Here is a 26,685-nt window from a genome sequence, read left to right as displayed (position 1 = left end):
GCATCAATCAAAGTTAAGGTAGAAATGTGCAGGTTATGTGATCCTTTCATTTTAATCCTAGTCATATACCCAGAAGAATATATACATACATGCACCCAAAACAACATACTAGAATGTTCATCGTAGCATCATTCATAACAGCCCAAAGATGGAAATGCCTGACTAGAATTGGAATCACAGACTGGAATCCAACAGTGCAATGAGCATGAACAAGCTGTGACCGTACACAGTGTGGATGAATCTCACCCATCCAAGAGGCCAGATTCAAAAGCGTTTCTACGTTCATATCTGCATACATGCCTATCGTCGCGTGTACCATATGATTCCATTAATAAAAATGCAAAGCAAAACTAACGCAAGCAGTTAGGAGTCAGGACAGTGGTTACACTGGGGTGGGAGTGACTGAAAGGAAGCAGGAGGGACACTCCTGCGGTGTTTCCGATGTGGGCACTGGCCGCCTGAGTGTGAACCTCATTAGGTGGAGCCCTTCTGATCTGTGTACTTCTTTTTTTTTTTTTTTTTTTTTTTTAAATATATTTTATTGTTTTTGTACAGAGAGGGAGAGAGAGAGAGAGAGAGCTAGAAACATCGATGAGAGTCATTGATCAGCTGCCTCTTGCACACCCCCCACTGGGGATATGCCTGCAACCAAGGTACATGCCCTTGACCGGAATCGAACCCAGGTCCCTTCAGTCCCCAAGCCGACGCTCTATCCATTGAGCCAAACCGGTTTTGGCTGATCTGTGTACTTCTATGTGTAATGTCACACCTCATGGAAGAAGACACGTTGAGGACAGAGATGACCCCCCCCTCCCCCCCAAGTTCAGGAAAAGTACCTCTTGGGTGGTGAACATACAATATACAGATGATGTATTACAGAATTGTACACTTGAAACCTGTGTCATTTTATTAACCAATGTCACCTCCCAGTGAATTCAACAAAAATTTAAGAGGAAAAAAAAAGGAAAAGCACTGGCTTAGATGAGTTTTCCACTCCTCAGTAGCATTGTGACAGTCCTGGCAGTCCTATAGGCAGCTTGTGAGGAGCCAATTCTGGGGTCCTAAAATCCACACCTGTGGTTCCCACCCTAAATTCAGTTAAATCCCATTTGGTCAGGAAATCTGGGAGTGCCAGGCACAGAGAGGTGAGTCAGCTATGGACCCGACACAGGGATATTTCTTGGAATCCCGGAAGGGGCTGTGAGTCGATGGGGGCAGGGAAGAGAGGAGCAGGTCCTGGTGAGGTCACTTTAAATTAGATGTTGTGAAAACACATTTGGCCCCATACTTAGCAGGGTGTGCTCTCGTATCTGCCAGCTGTTGTTATAGATATAAGTTCGGCCTTGAGGGAGCAAGCCCTGGAGAGGTAGGAGAAAAGGGCACTCCAGGAAGAAGACTCGGCATGAATAAAGGTGCAGTCAGAGCAGGTCTGGCTTGGTGATGCCATTCTGGAAGGTTTTTACTTCTGAAGAGACTCAGAAGAGTGCAGAGCCAGAGCCACCTCTGCAGGTATCCTAAGAAATTCAGGCTTACCTGTGACGAGGAAAACATTTGGGCTTTGGGATCTGAATCCATATTCTACCCAATGAGCTCTGTAAGCTGAGGCAAATCTCCCCGAAACTTCCTAAACGTCATACACCCCATGGTGAGCTGGGGACAACCATGGTGTCTACCTTTTAGGTCTGTGGTATGAAATGTACACCCATAGCATCGAGCCGGCCACATACTGGGTGCTAAATAACCAGCTGCTCTCGTCTCATTAGCCAGCATCCGCTTTCTGAAGGCCACCAAGATCTGTGTGTCGGGCAAAAGCAACGTCCAGTTCTATGACTGCGTGAGGTGCAATTACACAGAGGCCTTCCAGACTCAGACCAGACCCGCTGGCGGCAAAGTAAGCACGTGGAGAAACTTGGAGAATTGTCCTTAAAACTGGGAAGGCCCTTTGCTGGGGGACATGGATGGAGGGCTGCACACACAGGCTGGCGAGCACCTGCAACTTGGGTTCAAAGCCCATTTGGGGCCACTTTTCTGCTGTGTGCCTTGTGCAGGTCAGCATCTCCCAGACTTAGTTTCCCTGTCAGTAAAGCTAGGGAGGCTGATCTTAAATTATATCCTGGCTCTAAAATCTTACACCTTTCTGATTCTGTGAGTTACACTGACAGATTGTGTGGGGGTCATGCCCTGTGTCGGGTGGGGAACCTTTTTTTCTGCCAAGAGCCATTCGGGTATTTACAACATCATTCACAGGCCATACAAAATTACCAAGTTAAACATAGCCTGCTGTATTTGCTCAAACGTTTAATTAAGTCATCCCCAATGCCTTGGCAGGGCTAGATTTCGAGGGCCTTACATGGCTCAAGGCCAGACATTCCCCACTGCTGCTCTAGGTAGACATCGGTTAGAGACCTGTTTCAGCAGTAGGCTAAGGAGTGAAACTATGAATGAAAAGGCCCCACAGAGGTACTGTGTTCCTGCATTGCCATGTTTCAGAAATTTAGGGGCCCTTCCTTTGCCTTTCAGTGGACGTTTTCCTACATTGGTTTCTCTGTGGAGCTGAACACTCAATACTTCATTGGGGCCCATAACATCCCCAATGCAAATATGAATGACGACAGCCCCTCACTGTCTGTGGATTTCACCTCACCAGGTAAACTTCTTCAGTCTTCTGTTCTTCTGTCTTGCTGGGAGGCTTGTGTTGGGGATGTGGCTTAGAATAGAGAAGCCAGGGTACCCTGGACAAGGTGTTTGCCATTACCAAGTCTTGTAATACGGACACCACGGTAACTGCACCTCACAGAGGCGAGGAGAGGTAAAATTGGGGGAAAGCCATTTGTATGTGTCAGGCACTATGCTGAGCACTTGAATGCATCATGCCACGTAAGCCTCCAATAATCCTGATGATGGGAGAGCAGCTTTACAGGTGAAGACATTTCTCAAGTAACTTGGCTGGGTCACACACACAGTAAAAGAGAACCTGACATTCAAACTCTGGTCCTTCTTGGTCCATGCACATTAGCCACTCTTTGTCACTGATGCAAAACATTTGTTCCAGACCTGGCCGGTGTGGCTCCGTTGGTTGGAGCATCATCACATATTATACACCAAAAGGTTGTAGGGTCAAGTCCCAGTCAGGATGTGTGTGGGAGGCAACTGATCAATGTTTCTTGCTCACATCAATGTTTTCCTCCCTCCCTCCCTCCCTCCCTCCCTCCCTCCCTCTCCCTAATTCTAATTTTTTTTATATTTGAAAATAATAATGTCGTTCCAGTCTTGGTTTCCTAGCACGCTGTGTTGAGAGCATGCTGCAGGGTCTCTGAGGATATACAGCCATTAGTCGGTGTGTCCCTGAACTGTAGGTGAAGGCAGGTGGCGCTATGTTGAATGTTGGGTTCTTTCCCCAGCTTTATGTCATTCCATCAGCTCCCCAGTGTCACACCTGCAATGCCACACATGGGGCCGTGGTTAGGATGAGACAGGACCATGGGTGAAGGTGCCAGCATGGTGTCTGGCTGCAGCAGTTCCCACAGCACTCCCATCTGGAATGGTCACCCGTTTTGTACCCCACTCCTGTTCTCTGTCTCGGGTGAATTTCCAAATGGGCAATTCCCAATCTTCTTTGAGACTGTGGTCCAGGGTGTTCTTGGTGCCACACCTCTTACTACACAGCACTTTCCAGCTTTCTTCTTGATAACAAATCTCATCTTAAATAATATAAATGTGTTTGTGCTGGAATGATTTTAAATTTATAGAAAAGTTGCAAGAATAGTTCGCAGAGTTTCCATATACCCTTTAACGTTTCCCTTATCATTAACATCTCACATTACCATGGGACATAGGTCACAACTAAGAAACAACGTTTGTACTTTTCTATTAACTAAGCTCCAGACTTTATTTGAATTTTGCCAGCTTTTCCTTGAATGTCCTTCTTGCTGTCCCAGTCTCCTCTAGTCTGTGACAGCTTTAGTCTCTGTTCCTCTTGACCTTAACAGTCCTGAGGAGTACTGGCCAGCGTCTATGGAATGTCCTCCATCTGAGTGTACTTCAGGGGTGAGGCACCTTCTCGTGGCACCCCATCAGGGGTGGGTGACATCCACACATCATTGGTAGTGTTGACCTTTATCACTTGGTTAACTGGACCTGCCAGTCTTCTCCATGGACTAGTGAATCTACTGTTTCCCCTTCCCAAGTCTAGTTTTGGGATACAAGTCACTAAGTCTCCCCCACTTGGGATGGGGGTGTGTTGTGGACTAAGTTCCACCACCTGGGAGAGGCAGTATGGACACGTCACCAAACCTCATTTTAAACGTTGGTTTGAATCTTCTTGGGGGATCATAGATCCTGTTGTGATAAAGGCTGCATTTAAATTAGGCCTGGTTATCATTGCATGGGTAGATAATCTTCTGTTCAACAGTAAAATGTTCATGTCCCACTTAAATCTGCTATCTTACTTCGCATCTTGAATGTTCTGGCAATTTGTATGGGGTGTGGTGAGCATATATAATATATGTGTGTGTACTTGTTGGCAAGGGGGTGGAGCAGATACCTTTTCTAAAATGTAAAAACTTTCATGCAAATTTCCAGGCTGCCTAGACCATCTAATGAAATACAAAACCCAGTGCATCCAGGCAGGTAAGTAAATACACCACTGGCTTTTGTTATGTGAAGGAACTTGTAACTTGAGCCAACGCAGCTCAGCCCATCTCCCATGAGGAATGGAGGCAAGGTCAGAGGGCCATGTATCCAAGCTGCCCGGGCAGTGAAGGCTGACGCCGCCAGGGCTTTGCCCACTGAGTCCCGCATCCAGTGCGTCCGAGGAAGGACAGACCGGAGTGGGTTTATGTAGTAAGCAAGTGACAGAACCATGCCACACCCTGGTGGCTAAACCAACATTTTAGCTCAAACCACATATGGGGGTGCTGATGGAAGGCCCTTCCTGACTGGAGGGGAGTCTGTAAGTCCTTCCATCTACTCAGAACCTATATCTCTGACCTGTGGCCGTAGGGCCCTGGGAACCTGCTGTGTGGTTTAGCAAACATTCCTGGTGAGTGCTAGCTGAAGCAGTGACCTAAAAGCATGTTCTCAACCTGTGTCCTCACAGGGGTCACCTCTTATATGCGTGGCCACTAGAACCTACCCCTACCCTTTCAGTTTTGAAATCAGTCCCAAGTGTCCAATTTCCAAGGGTTGTAGAAGGACTTGTGTAAATTTCTGGGTAATATAGTCTGAGGACGCTCAAGAGGCTAGTGGTGTTTAGCAGAACTGGTCCCTAGCTTTTAGGCACCCCCATTCCACAGGCATCCTGTGTCAGGCTAAGCAGCACATAGTCTCCTTGTCAGCAGATGTAGAGGACAATAGGGTGTGAAGAGGTCCGAGGACCTTGAGCCAGTCCTGGAGCTGCTCCTAAAGACCGCCTGAGCCTGGGCTGGAAGTGGTCTCCTAGATGGGGAAACAAGGCATGCTATTATATATCACCTTCCTGGAAATGAACCTCGTGCTGATTTGCAAGTTACATGAACTTGCAAAAAAACAACTATTTTCTCCTCATAGAGTAGTCCTGAAAACTTGTATTTGTTTTTTGCCAAGCCCTTTTGGGGGCTTTAATGAGGGAAGAGTTCGCAGCTTCACCCATGTGATTCTCTCTGGACCGACAGGAAGTCTGTGGGATCCAAACATCACTGCTTGTAAGAAGGATGAGAAGACGGTAGAAGTGAATTTTACAACCAGTCCCCTTGGAAACAGATACATGGCTTTTATCCAAACTGAAACTGTGATTGGGAGTTCTGTTCTGGAGGTACTCTTTCCCTTCATTCCTTACCACCACCCCGTCCTCAGCCCCAGCTTGCCTTACCTGCTGAAGAACAATGTGGACACTCTAGTATTCCTTTCTTTTGAGAGACCCCGGGGAGGGCTGTCTCCCGTCCAAGTGGGGTGGGTGAGTCCTACTGATTCAACAGAGAAAAACAAGTCCCTGGGGCTTCCCTGGAAATGTCCCTGTGAACCTAAGCTGCAATCAAGGGAGAGGATCCGAAGCAGGAAAGGAACACGTGTTCATGTAGTCTAAGGAACTGGGGGAGTTTGGGAAGAGTGGTTTCTTCACTGGCTGTCTTCGATCTACTCACTCACATGGCACATCCTTGATTTTGTCTCCCTTCTCTGCGCCAGAGCAAACTCACTCACGTTTCCGTCATGGTTCCAGTGACTGAGGAGAGTGAAGGTGCCGTGGTCCAGGTAAAGCTCAGCGAGGACTCTGGGGGGGGAAGACTGTTTCTCCACCGTTAGTGGCTTCTGATGAGTCCTTTCAAAGCTGTGGCAGTGAGTTCGCATCCTGTGCGTTTCTGCAGCTGTCTCACAGCAAGTGACGTCAATGGGAAATCCTTGGCTGGCCCAGGAGTGGGGAGGTCAGGAGGCTGACCTTACAGCGATGGCCCCTTTTGCTTTTTTTTATTAGTGGCTGCTGACGTTCCAAAGGACTTTTGTTTTCATTTTCTGTCACGAAGTCTATGAGTAATTCTGAGACAGGAGTACCATGTTATTTCCCCAAGCCTGTTTTAACTGCAGCATGAAGTAACACACACTGTGAAATGCCAAGACTTGGGTTCCCGGTTAATGTAGAGCCTTGGGAGGGTTGCTGCCTGCCCTTACAGGCCTCAGTTTACTCAGGTGGAGGGAAGCTGGATGAGCAGATGCTCTCCGGTCCCATTCAAATCTGAGTTTATGATGTGGGGCCGTGGAGGGTCTCAGTGGGGCACAGCCACACCTAAGATAGGAGGAGCTTTTGTTTTCTATTCCTTGGAACATAAAGGCAGTGCCCTGCCCTGCCAGAGGGAGCAGATACCTGTCCACACCCTTTTCCAGGGAACCAGACTTTCCTAGTCCCTAGTCCTATTGATTTCCACTTTCTTTCATCAAGTGGAAATGAATAGGAGCTCTGCTGCCGCTTGTTTGAGGAACTATTTGTGTATATATGGGACGTGACCTAACCCACATAGATATGGAAAGTAACATGATAGCAACATGTACAAAGTTTAGGTTCAGACCCCAGAAGACTTACAAGGTGTATCATTCTTGGGTCACTGGATTGGATTTTAGGGCTTTATCACCGAAGTGTGACCAAGGGGAAAATGTCCTTATCATAAGGGGTGGGAGAGTGGGGACAGGGTTGAAACCAGAAAAGGGAGGAAGAGAAGTTTTGGGAGAAGTGGGAATCACGCTGAGACTCTGCTCCGACATCTGATGGGTACTTTCTGAGCCTCTCCTCTTCCCTCAGTTGACACCGTATTTCCGCACCTGTGGCAACGACTGCATCCGTCGAAAAGGAACTGTTGTGCTTTGTCCACAAACAGATATGTCCTTCCCTCTGGATAACAGTAAGTGCCCAGTCACTGTCACCAGATGATCAAAGAGGTTCAGGACATGAGGGCCACTGTCACCACTCCCCACGAATCTGACAGTGTGTACATGGGGATGGGACAGAGTCCCTGCTGTGGATGCTGAACTAGGGGGCAGGGAAAGATGTCAGAGCTGCCCAGAGCCTGTGGTTAGAATAAGAACGAAGGCTTTATTTATAAGACCACCCCAAGTCCTTTATGAAGCACGATATATACAAAAAGGGGGGGAAATAAACAGTGCAAAATGGATGTTCAGAGCCACAAGGATCTGCTGAAAAAAGGTCAAGAGCATAACAGGACTGAGTAAATAAGAGAATATGCATTTCCCTGCATTTATCTCATCAGTCCCCATGGCCCAGGCCTGGCTGTGGCTGTAACTTGATGGGGACACATGGCCAACATTTGGATAACAAATTAGGAATACTGGCACCAGAAGACACGCCTCATTGGAGAGCAGAATGTTCTGGAAAATGTGTCTCCAGATTTAGAGAAGTTGGTGTTCCCATTTACAGATGGACAAATAAGATGTTCTGGAACTAGCCCAAGGGTGGAGTCAACACTTGACAAGTGTCCTTAGAAATGCAGCCAAATCAACTGAAGACAACCCAGGTGCCTAACAGTCCTGACTGTGTGGCCACAGTGACTGTGGGCTCCTGAGCGCATCTGTGTGCCTGAGATTACCTAGTCCTGGCATTCTGTGAGGGGTGGCAATACCCCCCACAGACCCAAGACTTACAAAACAGCCTTTAAAAAGGCCATCTCTGGGTACTAGCTACTAAGTATGTGCCCAGAATAAAATTAATTCATCAAAGAACAAAACAAACAAACAAAAAAAGAACATGAACTCTGGTTACCACGGTGTAAACACGGAGTAGGAAGCCCAAGTGATTTGAGAGGACTGTTCTCTGCCTCCTCCTATATCCCTCTTGAGAATGGAGTGAAAGAAAGATGTGGACACTGTAGGAAAACATACCATTCTGCAGACCTAGAGATCTAGAGGCCTTTGGTTTTAAAGGGGTCTAAACTTCTGCAAAGTATAGAGTAAAAATCTTAGTTTCCAAATAGGAGGTCATGTGGTTTGGTTTTGTTTCTGCAGGCAGAAGCGTGCTCAATGGCTGGCTGCCTCTCCTCCTGGCCCCACTGGCCGCCCTGTGGATGCTGGCGGTTGGGATCTGTCTCATGCGGAGGCATGGTAAGGGCAATAATGCCGTGCTTTAAAGAAACCTGGATGAAGAAATAACACTTTGAATGTTTTTAAAGGAGATTCTTCTAGAGCAGTACTGGTCAGCAAACAGCGGCTCATGAGCCACATGCGGCTCTTTGGCCCCCGAGGGTGGCTCTTCCACAAAATACCATGGCCTAGGCGAGTCTGTTTTGAGGAAGTGGCGGTAAAAGAAGTTTAAGTTTAAAAAATTTGGCTCTCAAAAGAAATTTCAATCATTGTACTGTTGATATTTGGCTCTGTTGATTAATGAGTTTGCCGACCACTGCTCTAGAAGCAATCCCATTTTGGCACTGGACAGGACTCAGATAGCATTTACTTAGTGCCCAGAGCGCTCTTAAAAACTGACGTTAACGACTGGGTCACATCTGCTGAAGTAAAGCAGGGACTGAATCTCCAAACCTGTGGCTATCATGTTTTATTTTTACCACTGAAGCATGGGCATGTACTGAAAAGGGCACAGATCGCTAATAAGGAATGGTACTGTACCTGTGACAGGTACTCTCTGCTAGTTCCTATTTTTAAAAATAATTCTTTTAAGAACAGTGGCAACTTAGACTCATACACTCTAAGGACTTGCCAACATTAAAATATTGAGAACTGACTATAGAAACATGAGTAAAAACACCACACTGCGAGAGGAGGAAATAAAAAGGCAGTCTACATCTGATAGATAGAACAAGCTTAATCTCGTGACCTAGGCTAAGAAAGCTGTGGAACTTGGACCTCGGGAATACTTGTACTTAGAAGATGTTGTGTGGCCTGAATTAAAGTACTTTCAAAAATGGTTTCTGTTCGGTAGCACACATAGGGCAGCTTTCCAGATCCGTTCCAGCTGAAAAGGGGCGCCACTTAACTATGGATCTATAAAGAAATGCTACCACCTGCAGGTAGAAAATGGAATTACTACTGAATTGACCGGAAATGTGAAGGGCAGAGGCCAGGATGTTTGTTCCTGTTTATATATGGTACTAATAATACTCCAGTTACAACCACCCACCTAAAACAGAATACCTCAAACCTATGAATTTACCTGAAAAGGTATGGCTTGACTAAGAGACTGATTTAGTGATAAGGACTTACAAAATATAGCTTTTACAACATCTTTACCGCAAAGGACTGCCATTTGCTGTTTATAGAAAACAAATGCTTTTCTCTCTCCACAGAAAGGATCAGTACTTCCTTCCCCACCACCACGCTACTGCCCCCCATTAAGGTTCTTGTGGTCTACCCACCCGAAATATGTTTCCATCACACAGTCTGTTACTTCACCGAGTTTCTTCAGAACCACTGCAGAAGCGAGGTTATCCTGGACAAGTGGCAGAGAAAGAAAATAGCCGAGATGGGTCTGGTGCAGTGGCTCACCACGCAGAAGCAAGCTGCGGAAAAAGTCGTTTTCCTTCTTTCCAATGATGTCAACCCCGGGTGTGATGGCACCTGTGGCAAGAGCAAGGGCAGCCTTCATGAGAACTCCCAAGACCTGTTTCCCCTGGCCTTCAACCTCTTCTGCAGCGACCTGAGGAGCCAGACGCATCTGCACAAATACCTGGTGGTCTACTTTAGAGAGGCTGATACCAAAGACGATTACAATGCTCTCAGCGTCTGCCCCCGGTACTACCTCATGAAGGACGCTGCCACTTTCTGCGTGGAGCTGCTCCGCGCCGAGCGGCACGCGTTGGCGGGGAAAAGGCTGCCAGCCTGCCACAGCCTCTCCTCCGTGTAGCCCACCCCCAGGAAGCGAGAACTCGAAGCCTTCCTAGCCCTCGTTGGAAAAGCCTGTGTTGGTTCTGGAGTTTACTGTACAGACTGCTCGTAGGGCGGATTGTATGCATGTATGTATATAATTGCGTTAGTAATAGGGAGGGCTCGTAAAGGAACGTATACGCCTTCGTCTAGTCATTAAAAATCTTATGTCACTCGTTACAGATATTACTGTAGACTAATACTATTGTAGTATTAACTGAACGGAAACTAAACTTGTAATTATAAAGCTAAATCTTATTTCATAACTAAAACAATCGTTACAACATGAAACCGTACCATCGGACAGTGCCTCTTCCTGCTGAACGTTGTCTTGAATAGACCCTGCCCTGCATTGTTGGCAGACGTGTTTAGCTTTGTAACGTGCTAAGATTAATTAATGAATGCTAAACTTAGTAAGCCCTAGCTAATTCACTCAATTTTTTAGGTAAAAACGCGCTCTCACACGCATCTTCATTTTTAACACAAATAGGAACAACAGGCTGGACCCATCTTTGCTGACCAGACGAACCTAGTACATCTGTATCCACTTGTAGTATTTGGCATTTTCATAGCACCTTTTCTCTCCAAAGTAGGTTCGTGTCCTATTTTCCTCTTGTATAGGTGTCTCTTGTACATGAACACCAAAATACACTTGCAGACCCGTAGTCTACTTTTGTCCAGTTACCTACTAGAGGTCACTGTCAGAGTTCAGTTTCTTGACTATGTAAGTTTCTGTGTTTAGAACAAAAATAATTCCTATGTTGGAAGACAGCCCTCTTGAAGTAAACTTATAAAAATGAGTTATTATAATGGCTTATTAGGTAAAAACAAACTACCATAGAGTTACAGAATACAAGAGTTATGTGGTATTTTGAGACTTTTTTTATTTTCCTAAAAGCATCTTTTTTATCCTACGACACCAAAAGGTTATATATGTTAGCATATTTCTGGGAATGCCTGTCCTTTCACACAGCAAAATACTAAAGCACAGAAAGAAATCTCACTGTGTCCAGCTTCACCAGCAAATACTTAGTAATGACTCAGTCAATATGTTTAATGTGGCAAAAGTCATTTGTCAGATTAGTCTTCACAGTGCTTTAAAGTGCTGGTGATAAAAGACGGACATGGCTGTTAAAACTTGGACCAGAAGCTAACTTCCTCTGAATCAACACCTACCAGTTATCAGAGCAATATGCTATTACGTGAAAAACCATTGCAAACAGAAGCAGCCCTGGCCCTGTGACTCAGTTGAGCGTTGTCCCATGCACCGGAAGGTAACTGATTCGATTCCCAGTTGAAGCACATGCCCAGGTTGCAGGCTCAATCCCTGGTTGGGTACAATCCACCCTACAAGTAGCCTGTACAATACAGCGTTTAGGAGGTAGCTGATAGATATTTCTCTCACATAGGTGTTTCTCCATCTCTCTCTCTCTTTTCCTCTCTCTCACATCAATAAACACATTAAAAACAACAACAAAAATTATATTTTTGGAACTAGGTAGCCAATACTAAATTGTATTGATACAGCTCAGTAACATAAAATCTTATGTAAATGTATTTTTAAAAAAGGTTTTAAGTCAAAGAACATACGACTTTCAAACTGAAGGCATACATTCCAAATAGTACTACCAAGTTACATTTTGTTACACCCTCCCTTGTTCCTAACCTACTAGGCAGATACATAAAATACTCTTATTGTAAAATGCTATTACCAGCATTGCTCCATGTCTAAGGACTTATTACCATCCTTATTCTATATTCCACTCTTATTTACCCCTTAACTGTCCCTATGTTCGTCTTTGCCCCAGTCCCACCTCCAGTTCTTGGTGGTGAGATAGTGGAAGCAAGTGCGAGAAACTGGCAGGAATTGGGCACTGCCCAACCCTTCCAGGTCTCTGAGCCCCCATGCTGTGCTCACTGACTGGCTCTGGTTCAGTTCAGCAAGCAAGGCCTCCTCTTCTGCTCAGGCTTCTCTAAGGCCTGGCCCTCTGGTGGTGATAGCTGTCTGCTTCACACTGCTCACAGGTTAAGGTCAACTGGCCACACTGAACACAAAGAACTCCAAATGTTTTCACTGGTCCTTCAGATAAAGAGAATTGTTAGCAGTAATTGCAGCAGTCAGCCGGCTTATCTGTACAACACATGCTAACAACCCTAAATTATACCAAAGTCATTCCTATTGGCCGTATCAAAGAAACAAAATTCCCTTTCCAGCTCTCGTTCTGTTTTGGTCAGATGATGACTGTTTTCTTTTCCTTGCCCTAGAGCATGTTGAGTAACAAAAACCAGACAGCCCAATCTGCCCTGACAAATCTAGACCTGAATCTGCCCTCATCGTTTTTGTAATGTAACAGAAAAATTTTAAAAACAAAAACTTGTTCCTATTTGAAATTCTGAGAACACTCAAGACACATGATGTGCTCGCTGTTCTAGCCAAGAGGGAAAATGTCATGACCATACAATGCATGCTCCCAAATCACACCCCCCTCCTCAGGGATGCAGGAGACTGTCTCATGTCACTCAGAAGTCAACTGCAATGAAGAGCTTCACCACTCGACAATGGCTCAAGCTCTCACATCACTGGGAGGTTCCTGAGACCCTGAAAGGGGCGGGAGACACTAGTGCATTTATTCTCAAAGGTCGATTGCAAAAGTAGCTTATAATTTCACAACAATGTCATGTCCTCAACACAAGTTAAAATTCATTTATTTTCCATGAAATTGAAGCACTTAGGATAATAAACTTAAAAATATACGTGTGTGTGTGTGTGTGTGTATGTGTGTGTGTATATATATATATATATATATATATTCTCTAAGAGTCTTTTATACCAAGAGGCTTGTTTCGGGTCTCCAAGAGTGACTTTTCCTGTCCATTTCACCATACGAAGGCAGCTCGCTCTCGTAACATGCGGACACCAAAGCGCTGCCATTCTCGCTGGTAGATCCACAGTTCCTGTGTCGTATCCAAACAAGCCAGCACTGCGCCCCCTTTCCATGCGATCAGCCGAGGATCCATGTCCTAGAGCGGCAGTACAGATAGGTCAGCACAAACAGACAAGATGTCCCCTCAATCATTTATTTGAATTTTGGGGTGGAAACTCCCCCTCCACTTCCCCACCCCCAACTGAGTTAATACCTGATAAGCCAGATTTTAAACCTGCGTTAAGTACTCTGTATCAACTGACAAAACTTTTTAGTTTGTATTTCTATAGCTGCTATTATTCACCATTATTCCACAAACAACTCTGAATACAGAACATATGTAAGGAAATAACTTACTTTGAAATTGGGGTAGAATAAATATATCCCACAATCTCTTCCTCAGGATTAAAATTAAGTGAGAACATTCCCAGGAATTGTCAATGAGACAATGAAGCATAGGCACAATTTGTTTCTAAATTCCTAGGTTTATATTTCAAAACAGCTCAAGTCTAAATGATTCTTAACGATCACCTGGTCTAGGGACCGGTAGCAGACTCTCAGCATGAAAGATAACGGAGTCGTTCTGGCTGGTGGCATGACCCAGGCCAGTCTCCTCCGGGTCCCACCGTCCTACAAAGGCAGTCAGTCTTGCTAGCTTTGGAGAGCACAGCAGGGACTAAAACCCAGAATCCAGTCCCCTTGCTCAGAGCTCCTTTCTCCACATCTATGACCTGCTCTAAGTAACATTTCCACTTGCCCCAAACCCTCAAGAACTCCCAGACATATGACAATAACTTCCAGGACTTTATCTGTCCACATACAATAGAATTAGAAATATGGAGGTTCCATTTGCACAGTCCATACCTTGGGCCTTGTGATGACTTCTACGTTTTCAATAATTCGCCTGAAGGAAGGTGGCATTTTGTTGAGAATTCTGTGCTGCAGAAATTCTTGTGCTTTATGAAACATCAGGCCACCTCCCACCACCAGGATGGAACTGTACATTTTCTTTTTGGTGTCATCAGATGCTGCAAAGACAGTGATAGCCCTTCCATGCTTACCCACCCACCCTAGGCATACCCACCACCACCTCTTGCTTAGTTAGAAAGTGCAAAAGCCCTCTTAAGGATCTCTCTCCAACCCCTCAACAATGCAGCCAGAGGAACCTTGTAAAACACAAATATGAGCATGTTGCTACCCCAACCCTGGTACTTGCAGCAAGATCCAAATCACTGAGGAGCCTAAAAAGCCCCATGTAGCGTGCACTCACTTCTCTAGCCTCCTCCTCACACCGTGTCCCATTCACACTGGCCCTCACTCAGGCTTCCTCCTCAGCCTGAAATGCCACCCATCCGTGACTGGCTAACCCCCACTCACCACCCAGATCTCTCTCAAGTGGTTTGCTCAAACAAGCTTTCCCTGTCTCCCACCCTCCACACCTCTCCTATGGTATAAAACACCCTTATTAAATCCCTCATTCAGAAGCTCTCTGTCAGTACTGTTTAGTTCCATTCTTTACACCTGCCACAGTTGTAATTTCACATTTGTGTGATCATTTGCCTAATGCAAGCACAAGATAGATGCTCGGTTGTTTTTGAATGAGTAACGCTATGCTACGCTGCACAACCATACCTAGCTTTAGCCAGTTCATGTAATTGCATCTCCCGGCCTCCCCGAATGTGCTTACAACAGCAGTCTATGCTGTGAAGGATGGCTTTGTCCAGGCCTAGGGCTTTCCCTTCAAACAGCGAGATGGCAGTCTTCCTGGACATCAGCACGGTGAGGGCCTCCTCGGAGTCGTTGCCAGCCATCAGACAGTCTGCCTGGGAGGACCCCAAATCCACCTCCTGGGAATGGAGTCTTTCTGGAAGATCCGAGGTCTGCCCACGAAGATCCCCTTCAAATCCAATGGGCTTGGATGCAGACTTGCGGTCAGCAGTAGCTTTTGCAGACTTTAAATGAAAAGGACAATCAAGTAGATGGTATGACTAAGAGCGTGGTCGATGCTTTTCAACTAAACTCCCCTCCCCCTGCTGCTCCCTCACTATGCACATACACGAGGGCCTGCCGCTGTGGTGCAGAGGAAATACACCAGAGTATACAACCAATCACCTGGAGTGAGTGATGACAGAAGAGGGTGCACTTCTACAATTCTAAAGCAGTCTCTGGCAGGGAGGGCAATCTCAGCACCTTACTATTACAGGCTGGATGTTAAAGTTGAGATATCAGTACAGACTAACTTTTCTCCTTGAACTGAGTTTTCAAGTAGAGTATTTCAGAGTAATTCTTGGGACAGTATTATGAAATCTTCATTTAAAAAAAAAATATATATATATATTATTGATTTTGTACAGAGAGGAAGAGAGAGGGATAGAGAGCTAGAAACATCGATGAGAGAGACATCGATCAGCTGCCTCTTGCACACCCCCTACTGGGGATGTGCCCACAGCCCGGAATCGAACCTGGGACCTGTTTCAGTCCACAGGCTGACGCTCTATCCATTGAGCCAAACCGGTTTCGGCTAAAATCCTCATTTTCTAACCACCTTGTATTCACCTTTGGGGCAGGAATGAAGATTAGAAACCGCTACGGCCCTCTTCTCTTCACCTTGAGCTGCCGTTTCATTAGCTGATAACAGCTCTAATTTGTGCCCCCGCATCAGCCATCCTATTACTAGCATCAGCTCTGTGCTTATGCCACACAACTCTCATACCTTATAATTAAACAGAAGTGAGGTTTTACTGAAAATATTTAGCACAGATAAATATTCAAATATAACTCCCTTAAATTTACTTTCAAATATATGGACTGGTATTCTGAAAAATGGATGAATGCTTGCAGAACCAAAAGATCTGCCACCCAGATTTTAAATTTAGACTTCATTTCACCCACAGTTCTAAAACAGGATCAGCTTTAGCACTGTCAGATGGCAGGGACTGCACTGATCCATCAATTACGGGCCAACTTCTCCTGCAGGGACAAACCGTCTCCTCTCATGCCAGAGCCTGCGGACCTGCTCTTGCTTGCTCTGTGTGGCCAGCAGGTAGTGTTCATCATGAGGGTCCTCGGGGTCACCCTGGGACCTGTGCTGCAGAGTCGTCATTTTTTGTCCGACGATTCCAAAGGTTGCTGGGTAAAACAAAGCCATTGGAGCCTGCATGTGGAAGAAAAGAATAATCAGCTGAGATACTGCCTCTTGAAAAAAACTGACCCACTAAATTTTGTTCTTCCAAAAAAATAAAACTGGCAGATTAGATCCTAGAAGTTAAGATTGTGCAGTGTCCTTTTTGGGGAAAAGCATTATTTCTTCAGTGCAAACAGGCAGAAAACTCACTTATCATCTAATGAATGGGTGATATGATACCACAAAATCTCAAAGCAAATGTTACCTAGAAGAATGGGATCTCTCTCTAAATGACTTATCACGTAGTGACTAATTAAAAACATGGTTCTCAGATCTATTCTAAAATGAGTTAGTGAATAATCTACAACCAGTTCACATTCTGACCTCACATTCTGACCTCATGAGGTTTCCAGCATGACATGGAAACCTGGCTGGCTTTCTTTCTAGCCGAAAAAATATATACCCACACATTACCTGGAGTTTTTCATCTCCCAATCGAAACTGGTAAAGCAGGGCAGGTGAGTCTGGATGCCGAATCTGAAACTCATGGTCCTGAAGCCCAGAGATGTCCTGGTTCCAGGAAAAGATGCTGTCAGTGAATCAGTAAAAGTGCAGGTAAACTCCTCCAATTACAATGAAGCCTCCCTGCCATCTTAACCGTACCTATAAAAGGGCTGCCCTACAACTTTCTACCACACCCACTGGAACTTCATAAGAGCTTAATGGTGACTTGCTTTCTTTTTAACATTTGTGAAATTGACACAAATGTTAAATGTTTTGTTTTCTTCATTATCAATAAAATCTTTTCTAATAAAAGAGTAATATGCAAATTGACCATACCTCTGCTATACCCACAAGCATAACCACCAGCCACGCACACCAGTCAATCAGAGTGAGTATGCAAATTAATCCGAACCAAGATGGCTGCAGCCATAGAGAGCAGGAGGGAGGCTTGGGTTTCCCAGGCAATGGAAGAAGCCAAGCTTTCCGCCTGTCCTAGCCTTGGAGCAAGGCGGCTTTGCCCCACTCCTGGCTACAAAGTTTCAATTGTAGAAGATAAATAAATCCCAGATCCCAGGCCTCTGCTTGGGTCCCCGGGGGGCATGGCTGGCCTGCAAACCACCACAGACCCCACTCCCAGGCTGCCCTACACCCCAAGGGGACGCTCACCCAAACCAGCTGGCGCCCTCCCTCCCCCCATGCACCAGGCCTCTATCCTATCTAATAAAAGACTAATATGAAGATTAACTATCACTGAACACAAAAGATCAAGATAGCTGCACTATATGATCAAAGATCCTTCTCCCACATGGACACCAGATGGCCACCACAAGATGGCCAGCAGGGGAGGGCAGTTGGGAAGCACCAGGCCTGCAAGGGAGGGCAGTTGGGGGCAATCAACCCTTCAGGGGAGGGCAGTTAGGGGTGGCCAGGCCAGCAAAGGAGGGAAGTTGGGGGCAAACAGGCTGAAAGGGAAGCAGTTAGACATCAATCAGGCTGGCATGGGAGTAGTTAGGGGGTGATCAGGCTGGCAGGCAGAAGAGGTTAGGGGGAATCAGGAAGGCAGGCGAGCAGTTGAGAGCCAGCAGTCCTGGACTGTGAGAGGGATCCCAGATTGGAGGGTGTAAGCTGGGCTGAGGGAATCCCCCCTGTCCCCCAATCAATCAGAAAATGCTCTCAATAACTGAGAATGTTTCCTAGCTTTATATTTCTCAAAAATTCTTATCAGAATTATATTACTTGAAAAGGTGAGCCGAAACCAGTTTGGCTCTGTGGTAGAGCGTCAGTCTGCGGACTGAAAGGTCCCGGGTTCGATTCCGGTCAAGGGCATGTACGTTGGTAGGGGATGTGCAGGAGGCGGCTGGTCAATGTTTCTCTCTCATCGACGTTTCTGGCTCTCTATCTCTCTCCCTTCCTCTCTGTAAAAAAATCAATAAAATATATTAAAAAAAAAAAGAAAAGAAAAAGAAAGAAAAGGTGAAAAAAATATCTAAAAGAATATAAAAAGGTAGCAAACCATATACAGCAATGATAAAATGTTGACTTGTTCACAATCTGAGAAAGTGCTTCCAAAGGTGCCATTTTACTAAGTGTCTGTACCTACATATTACCTGCTACTATTCTTCACACATAAAGATTTAACTTCATCCTTCTTCAACCTATAGAGAGGTATCTGCTAAACTCTTAAAAAAACACACACACAAAAAAAAACAAGCCGTCTCCAGAGCCTGAGACACAGCTCTGACCTCACCAAAAGACTCACTCCAACAGGCTTCAGCTTCAAGGCTTTATCAGCTTAAGCTGAAAGAGTAGCATGATATTGTTACATTTTTCCTGAAAGCAAAAATAATCAATTCTAATTTTGCTCCCACCTGATCCAAATGACAGAAAGTTTCCTTTAGGTGCTGTAGAAGAAGGCAATCCATTTTATTTGTCAATTGGCATTCTCTGTAAGGGAATCCAGCTCGCTGCATCAGCCAGTAAAAACATCTTGATACGTCAGACCCTCCATATGCCAGACAGAGTCTAGAGTTAAGAGAAAGGGCAGATGGGTAATCTCCCAGTTCAGAAGGTGCAAAGGGTGATTCAAAAACTCTATTAGGCACAAAGAGAAAGTTTTAAGAAATGTTTTTGTTGTAGGAATAAATTAAAAGAATGAAAGAACAGCCCTAGCTGGTTTGGCTCAGTGGATAGAGCGTCAGCCTGAAGATTGAAGGGTCCCGGGTTCGATTCTGGACAAGGACATTTGCCCGAGTTGAAGGCTCAATCCTCAGTAAGGGGGTGCATGAGGCAGCCAATCAATGATTCTCTTTCATCATAGATGTTTCTCTCTCTTTCCCTTTCCCTTCTCTGAAATCAATAAAAATATATTAAAAAAAAAAAAAAAGAATGAAAGAACAGATAAATGGATGGGAGGGAGAAAGGGAACTCTGGAATAAATTAGTGGTAGAGCACCTAGAAGCAGTCATGCTATTTGCAAAAAATATCTAAGAAACAAAAGAACACACAATTAAGTCCAGCTCATTTCCAACATTCACCATTTGATAGTTGTTTGCCTATGTATATTCCCCAGCAAATAGAGGTGACAAACACCATAAGACAAAGTTATGGGAGAAATCTGTGAGGGTAATACCCACTAACTGAACGTGTCTACAATTTGGAAAGACCACTGCTACGTTGTTTTAGTGGTTAGAGAACTGAAATCCAGTGTTTTAACCTTGAAAACCACTGGTATTAGACAATATAAATAATGGATGAGCCAAACTAAATCATACTGGGCTTTAGAATGCTTTGTAACATGGGTTGGGAGGCAACACATTAACCTTTCTCATGGACTTCTTGGGACCTCTTTTGTATTTGTTTCTATACTTTGAGATTCACACTACCTAATGTAAGGGACAAGAATTCATGCTTCCTGGTGAAGCCACCTGGGAGCACTCAATGCTGCAAGGAGCCCACATGTGCACTACAGAGTGTGCTTGCTTATCTGACAGGCCTTGTCCCAGGAAGGACAAGCAGCAAACCTGCTAGTTATTTTATTGATTCTCCTATCAGCGATGACACAATAAGGGAACTACCCACCATAAAGTTACTCACTGAACACCATTTATGGCAAGAAAAGCAAATACTCAAAATGCTAGCTAGAGAACTCAAACCTGAAAAACCTATTTTCTCCTCCACAACTTGCCTAAATCAAGCTTTGTTGAGTGATTGGTGTGTCTAGGCCAGACCACAGCAAAAGACACAGAGCTAACTTATACGCTTCCTCTGGGACAGTGCAGCACACACTAGGACTTTCAGGAGCTGCTGTTGAACTTACACTACAGAGTCCCAAAGGAAAGGGTAAAATCAGTTGTCTCTAGTCTTGCTAGAATGTGCACTTCCACAATATTGCTGGTTTCCCATGCAAAATCGGGATATATAATTCCTTACAAATAATTTCTTTCTGACTTGTGATGCTTTATAGCTGAACAGATTGTGAGGGGAGAAGGAGGGCGAGTGCCACCTCCCATGTCCCTTACCGAGTATTCCGATGAGAGACTCCATCCTCCACACAGCATACACTTGTCTTCTGGTCCCCAACATCTACAATACACGTGCTGCTTAAACCACTTCCAAAAGTGGCACACACAGACTCCTGATGGACCACAATCCCTAAAACAAAAGGCAAAAGAGTAGGGAGCTGAGGAGCAGCAACATTCCTAAAACAAATCATCAACTAAAGCCTAGGAACTTCTGGGCAAATATCCAAGCATTGCCGAATCTCTCAAGTAGCTACTTCAATAAGGCAGTAAAGTGGATTAACTTTGTCAGTGAAAAAGAGATTCTCATTTCAAGTAGGCTTCACTTGAGTATCAGACATACCTGAGAAACCCATCTTCATTAGGATCATATTCACTAATTCTTTCACATGCTGCTTATTATAAATATCAGGAATTAACAAGATACACCTATAATACTAAGAAGAACAAAGAAAAAATATTAAACATTTAACATTACAATCAGGTCACAATACATTTCACCACACTTATATTCAAAGAGGAGTCTCTCTAAAGCAGAAGCAGAAATGGTTGGAGCCATATCGATTGGGCGACCAAGAATCTTAAAGACAATCCAAGTATGCTGAGACTGGTTTGGCTCAGTGGATAGAGCATCGGTCTGCGGACTGAAAGTCCCGGGTCAAGGGCATGTACCTTGGTTGCTGGCACATCCCCAGTAGGGGGTGTGCAAAAGGCAGCTGATCGATGATTCTCTCTCATCGATGCTTCTAATACTCTATCCCTCTCTCTTCCTCTCTGTAAAAAAAAAATAATCAAAAAAATATATTAAAAAAAAAAAGGCAATTCAAGTAATTGGGAATCTGAGCTCACCTTTAAATCTTTCAATGGAATTTCCAGGTATTTTTGTATTGCATGAGACCATATTACTTCAATATCTGCCAGAACAGCTGTAAGGGAGCCCCCAGGTCCTGGGTGAGTATTTAACTGCCCTCTTCTAATAGGCCAGTGGATATTGTAACAGTCCTGTGGATTAACATACAAGGCCTAGAAGACAGGGAGATGAACACATCAAAACTCTTCTCTCAGGTTTTCTGGATTCACATTCAAAATCCTAAAGCAAGAAATTATCATTAACACTTGCTAAATGTTCTAAGTATTGAGGGTAGAGTATCTGTTAATTTAAGAACCAGCGTGACTATCTGGTCCTCAAAGTAGGATTAGGGAATGCCAGGGAACTAGAACTGGATGGGAAAGTAAATGAATTTCAGCATTAAGATGAGTTTTCTTCTTTCATTTCACAGTAAAGAAGTTTCCTACCTCTTCCCCTACCAAAAACTCAGGGTGGTGAGATGTGTTTGTCCATTTATTTCCAGAACAGTGATCTAAAATTGCAGGTCGCATCTGCTTGTTGTAGGAGCGTGCCTGAAATGAAAGTGCATCATTAATTCTCTGAATTTAGGCAAGGGAAAAGAAAGGCTGTGTAGTTGAGTCCTCTTTTTTCTTCTCCCTCAGGGACCAGCTATAGTGGCAAATTTTAATCACAAACCAATATACTTGGGGGAATATTGACTGGTAACAAAAGGATTCTCTTGCCCTTTTCCACAATCTAGATTTTCCCTGTGATTTATGACACCTAGGCAGTGATTCACAGCTAGTCCAAAATTAATACTGCACTCTACCTAAAGTTTAATACAAATTTACATATCATACTGACTCATAGCCATTCCTAATTGTATTGGTTTATTGCATTAAAGTATGGTAAGACTACAGCTTCCCAACAAGGTCTTGGAATTATACACTTAAGACTCTCAGGTAAACTGTAAACTTTATCAACTTGTGACAGGAAATACCATCTTATAAATCATTTGGCTTGCCTAAACATTTGTGACACTGATTCAGGTATTCAAGAGGTGATTAGGAACGATTTTTCTTCCTTTTTAAGAAAATCTCTTATTGCATTTGCATAATGAAATGGGTAGAGAACTTTAATAGCATTATGCTATACTAACTGTGCAAAAAGAATAAATCTGAAGAATTGAAACTGAACCTGTTCAGGAGACACAGGAATCCGTCTTGTACCATTTGACATCTTTTTAGACCATATCGCTTGATCCACCATTTTAAGACCATTTTGTCTTTGTTCGTTACTTTCAGGTTTCTGGGAAAAAAGAAGGAAAGATGAGAGGTACAAAGGACTTAGTGAAAAGGGAAGGCAACCTAGAAAACTAGTACTAATTTAATGCAGCAATGGGAAATGCTCCCTCGTCAACAAGTTGCTTCCCTAATCTGTCGTATGTAGTAATCTTCAGAATTCAAAGTAATTTTTATGTCATTTATAAATAAAAAATGTAAAAGAACCCTCACTATAAGCCAACTATTTGCAAAAATCTACTTTGAGTAACTTTGGGTTGATAAAAAAAATTTCATAATACTAATCAGAGCATAACTATTTTGCATTTACAAAGGATTTCAGAGACTCATATAATTACATCATTTCCATGTTGTGAATTTGTAACAATGTTATACTTCTTCATGTGTTATTTTGCTTAATCAACAAGTGTTCAAATTACTATGATACTGTAAAGAACATATTCACACATTTTTTGTAGAAAATTTTATTTTCTTTCAATTTTTATTCTCTAAAGTCGAATCACTCAATATGTGATTTTTAGGTTCTTATGTTATTAAGTTATATAGACTTAAGTAAAGTCTGCTAGATATGCTAAAAAATGGAACCCTAAAGCTTATTATCAAAATTACAGAAACTGCAAGTTCCTAAAACTACCCTTGATTTAAAACTTAAAAGTGGATTACAGTGTAATATACACATTTAACACTTATCACAAACTTTTCCTGATAATTACCATTGTAAAATAGGATAAATATTTACTGTATAAGGAAATACATTTTGTCTTTAAATTATTATTTGACCTAAGATTGTAATAAGTGCTTTGTATAGAAATTTAATTTGCTTATGAATTAAAACATGAATTTAAACTCCTCTAAATATCTGGAAGAAAAAATATCTGAATGCATCATTTTAAGTAAGTGATAAGTTTGTATCTTCCATTAAAAATCACTTTCCTCGCCGGGACCGGTTTGGCTCAGTGGATAGAGCGTTGGCCTGCGGACTGAAGGGTCCCGGGTTCGATTCCGGACAAGGGCATGTACCTGGTTGCGGGCACGTCCCCAGTAGGGGATGTGCAGGAGGCAGCTGATCGATGATTCTCTCTCATCGATGTTTCTAGCTCTCTATCCCTCTCTCTTCCTCTCTGTAAAAAATCAATAAAATATGTTTAAAAAAAAAAAAATCACTTTCCTCAATACCCAATTCATCCTAATGGGTTAAAAAACAATTGAATTGCTATATTTACTTCTTTACAATTTAAAGTTGTTAGCTCAGATGAAAAATGGTATTTGTAACCCCGAATGATGCTAGTATTTAAAAACATAAAGCTGTGAAGGTGTTTATTCAAGGTTATGCATATATTTGAATTTCTAAGGCTTCCCAAGGAGACAACCTTGGGCTTTCTCTCCAGGCCCTCCGTTTCTAACTTACATTCAGTCCTTCCCTTAGGAGCCAGTTGTCTTTGTACAAGGGTTGCCCTTGTTGCTTGTGTCTTCGTGCAATGACATGAGGAATGCTGATAGGAAGTGTGTCTGTGGCTCGACCAATCCTTAAAGTTGTTGAACCCGGATGTATGACAACAATGAAGTTGCTCTGGATTTGCTGCAAATATAAAGAAGTGTGACCTTAGTTAGGTAATACACAGGTAACAAGTTAAACAACGTACAGGTAACAGGATAGACTAAAAGAGTTAGTTTCCTGTAACGGTCATCAGACTCAAAGGTATCAAAGTTAATTTAATACAGGGAGTTCTTTGAGAAGCATCCAATTAACTGATCTTTACCTGAATACAAACTCATCTCATAGTTTGTATTCCCAGGATCTAAGTACAAAGCCCAACAAATGTTTGCTTAAATGAACAGAACCATGATTATCCAATGCAAATTAACCTATTGGGCATTTCTATGCCAGGCACAATGGTGACTAAGACAAAGTCCCCCAAATCAGAGAACTTTCCATTTACTAGGGAAGATAGTTAAACCAGGAATAAGAGTAGGGAAGACTCTGAATAGTGAAATTTGGGGTTTCCTACATCTGAATCACCTAAAGATGCTTGTAAAAAAAAAAAAAAAAAAAAAAAAAAAAAGCTCTCTACACTCTCACTACAAATTTTGTTCAAGATGAGATAGACTTAATAGCACAGGTGCCTCAGAGGACATGGAAAAACCAAAGGGTGTGCCTAGCCGGTTTGGTTCAGTGGTTTGAACATTGGCCTACGAACTGAAGGGTCCTGGGTTCAATTCTGATCAAGGGCACGTACCTGGGTTGCAGGCTCAACCCTCAGCAGGAGGCAGCTGATTAATGATTCTCTCATCATTGATGTTTCTCTCTCTGAAATCAATAAAAATGTTTTAAAAAAACAAAGGGTGTTAAACAGCTGACTGGAGGTCAGGAGATGTTGCTATAGTGATAAGGACCCAGGCTCTGGATTCAAAGACCTGGCTTCAACTGAAGCCGGTTTGGCTCAGTGGTAGAGCGTCGGCCTGCGGACTGAAGGGTCCCGGATTCAATTCAGGTCAAGGGCATATACATTGGTTGCAGGCACATACCCGGTGGGGGGTGTGCAGGAGGCAACTGGTCGATGTTTCTAGCTCTCTGTCTCTCTCCCTTCCTCTTTGTAAAAAAAATCAATAAAATATTAAATATTAAAACAAAAAACAAAAACAAAAAAACAAAGACCTGGCTTGTATGACCTTCATAATATGTCCCCTGCTAATACCTCCATTCTCATGTCTCGCTCCCTTTTCTCCCTCAATTCCAGACATCTGTATCTCTAACACTTCATATCCTCTCAGCCCAGGTCTCTTCCCTCCCTGAGATTTCCACCTCCCCACCCCTTAGCTAACTCTAATCATTCTTCAGATCTTAGTCCAGATGTCACCTCCTTTGCAGAAACCATTCCTGACCATCAGTGCCGGAGGAGGTACCTGCTGTGCTGCCCAATACTTCCTGTGATGCACTAGCCCACCCCACACCATGCTCAGATACCAGTGACCCCAACAGTCAGCGCCCCTTCAGACCTCGCCCTCAGAGTGGGAGAATCCTGGAAGGTGGGTACCCAGCGGTCTGCCTCTGAGCCTGTTAAGTGGAAAGACTGAGTCGTCAACAGTAATAACCACCTGAGGCTGACCAGCTGCCGGCCCTGGGCCCTGTGCTTCCAGCTGGACCTCAGGGCATCATCCTTCTCCGTCCCCCAGGAAGGAACCAGCCTCAGAGGCGTCCACCAACAAGGTCTGAGCACTGACATGCCTCCTGATTTCTGCTGTGAATGGACATGACCTTTGCCCATTTTCCTATGGGAATGCGGGTGTTTTCTTCACTGGTTATTAGTAATGTGATATATATATATATATATATATATATATATATATATATATATATATAGTCTAACATCACATGGTCTAACAATCTTGCTTTTCGCGGGTGTGTGTGGATTAAATAGGTGGTACTGGGATCGGTCCTGCCAGCAATATCCTGTTTTGAGTGTGTGTATTTATATACATATATAAAGGTCCTTTGCTTACCATTACTGCAAATAATTTTTTTCTGGTCTAACTTAATCTTGTTTTTCACACACACGAACCCAATGTCTACATAGACAAATGTTGCTTTTATGCTTGAAATGACCTCCACTAACTGAGACTTCTTTAACACAGAAAAAGGCCTGAACCTCTAACTGCCCCGTACTAGGGTCGGCATGCACTCCCTGTGGCCAGGGCGCTCAATAGTACGTGCGACCGCCGCGCCCTCACGGGACTCGGGGGGTGGGTGACGGCCGGGAGGCGGCGGCTCGCTCGGCGGGTGGTGCTGACGGACGGCGGGGACCCAGCGCACCACGACCCGGAGGAACGAGACCCCGGGCCCGAGGCTTCCGTCGCAGCCAGCCCCGCAGCCGCAGCGGGTCCGACGCGGGGAACCCGCCCTCCCGAGCCCCGCCCTCGGCGCCTAACCTCCTGCAGCGACTCCGGCACCTGCGCGGGCACGATGGGCCGCTTCACTCCGCGCTGCTCCTTCTCCTTCTCCCCGCCCTTCTCCTTCCCGTTTTCCGCGTCCCCCTTCTCCGCCTGGGTCATCGCGGCGGCAGCGCCCACGAGCTCCCAGCTCCCGCGCCGCGCCACACCAGCCGGAACTGGAGGCCCCCACCCCCCGCGCAGG

At 44.3% G+C, this 26,685-nt stretch overlaps 2 protein-coding genes across 8 annotated transcripts in view; one reads left to right on the top strand and one right to left on the bottom strand.

The window, feature by feature from the left end:
- IL17RB (interleukin 17 receptor B) overlaps positions 1–11,176 on the top strand; it is a 14,571-nt gene extending 3,395 nt beyond the window's left edge. The window contains exons 4-11 of one of the 2 annotated variants that reach the window (XM_036430850.2): positions 1,764–1,891; positions 2,521–2,647; positions 4,582–4,629; positions 5,652–5,791; positions 6,163–6,228; positions 7,268–7,367; positions 8,485–8,580; positions 9,777–11,176. In XM_036430850.2, coding sequence (XP_036286743.1) covers positions 1,764–1,891; positions 2,521–2,647; positions 4,582–4,629; positions 5,652–5,791; positions 6,163–6,228; positions 7,268–7,367; positions 8,485–8,580; positions 9,777–10,333 — 1,262 coding nt within the window. In that variant the 3' untranslated portion in view covers positions 10,334–11,176. The remainder of the gene's footprint in view (positions 1–1,763; positions 1,892–2,520; positions 2,648–4,581; positions 4,630–5,651; positions 5,792–6,162; positions 6,229–7,267; positions 7,368–8,484; positions 8,581–9,776) is intronic. The other variant, XM_036430851.2, reaches the window with a different exon arrangement.
- Positions 9,701–26,685, bottom strand: ACTR8 (actin related protein 8). Of its 6 annotated transcripts, none has more exons than XM_045579045.1 (14): positions 26,481–26,681; positions 23,962–24,132; positions 22,450–22,560; positions 21,720–21,824; positions 21,273–21,446; positions 20,767–20,860; positions 20,424–20,556; positions 18,774–18,927; positions 16,876–16,971; positions 16,291–16,431; positions 14,965–15,229; positions 14,142–14,305; positions 13,185–13,374; positions 9,701–10,047 (listed from the first exon to the last, which is right to left on the bottom strand). In XM_045579045.1, the coding sequence occupies exons 1-13, from the start codon at positions 26,601–26,603 to the stop codon at positions 13,231–13,233; spliced, it is 1,875 nt and encodes a 624-aa protein (XP_045435001.1). In that variant the 5' UTR covers positions 26,604–26,681; the 3' UTR covers positions 9,701–10,047; positions 13,185–13,230. The 6 variants fall into 6 exon arrangements, 2 of the variants coding, with proteins under 2 accessions (XP_045435001.1, XP_045435002.1); XR_006741080.1 differs by lacking the exon at positions 9,701–10,047 and adding an exon at positions 11,951–13,104 and having other exon boundaries at positions 13,143–13,374; XR_006741082.1 differs by lacking the exon at positions 9,701–10,047 and adding an exon at positions 11,951–13,108 and having other exon boundaries at positions 13,151–13,374.

Source organism: Pipistrellus kuhlii, unplaced genomic scaffold (genome assembly GCF_014108245.1).
Source record: "Pipistrellus kuhlii isolate mPipKuh1 unplaced genomic scaffold, mPipKuh1.p scaffold_m20_p_11, whole genome shotgun sequence".
Taxonomy (NCBI): Eukaryota; Metazoa; Chordata; class Mammalia; order Chiroptera; family Vespertilionidae; genus Pipistrellus; species Pipistrellus kuhlii.
This window is presented reverse-complemented; position numbering and strand designations above follow the sequence as displayed.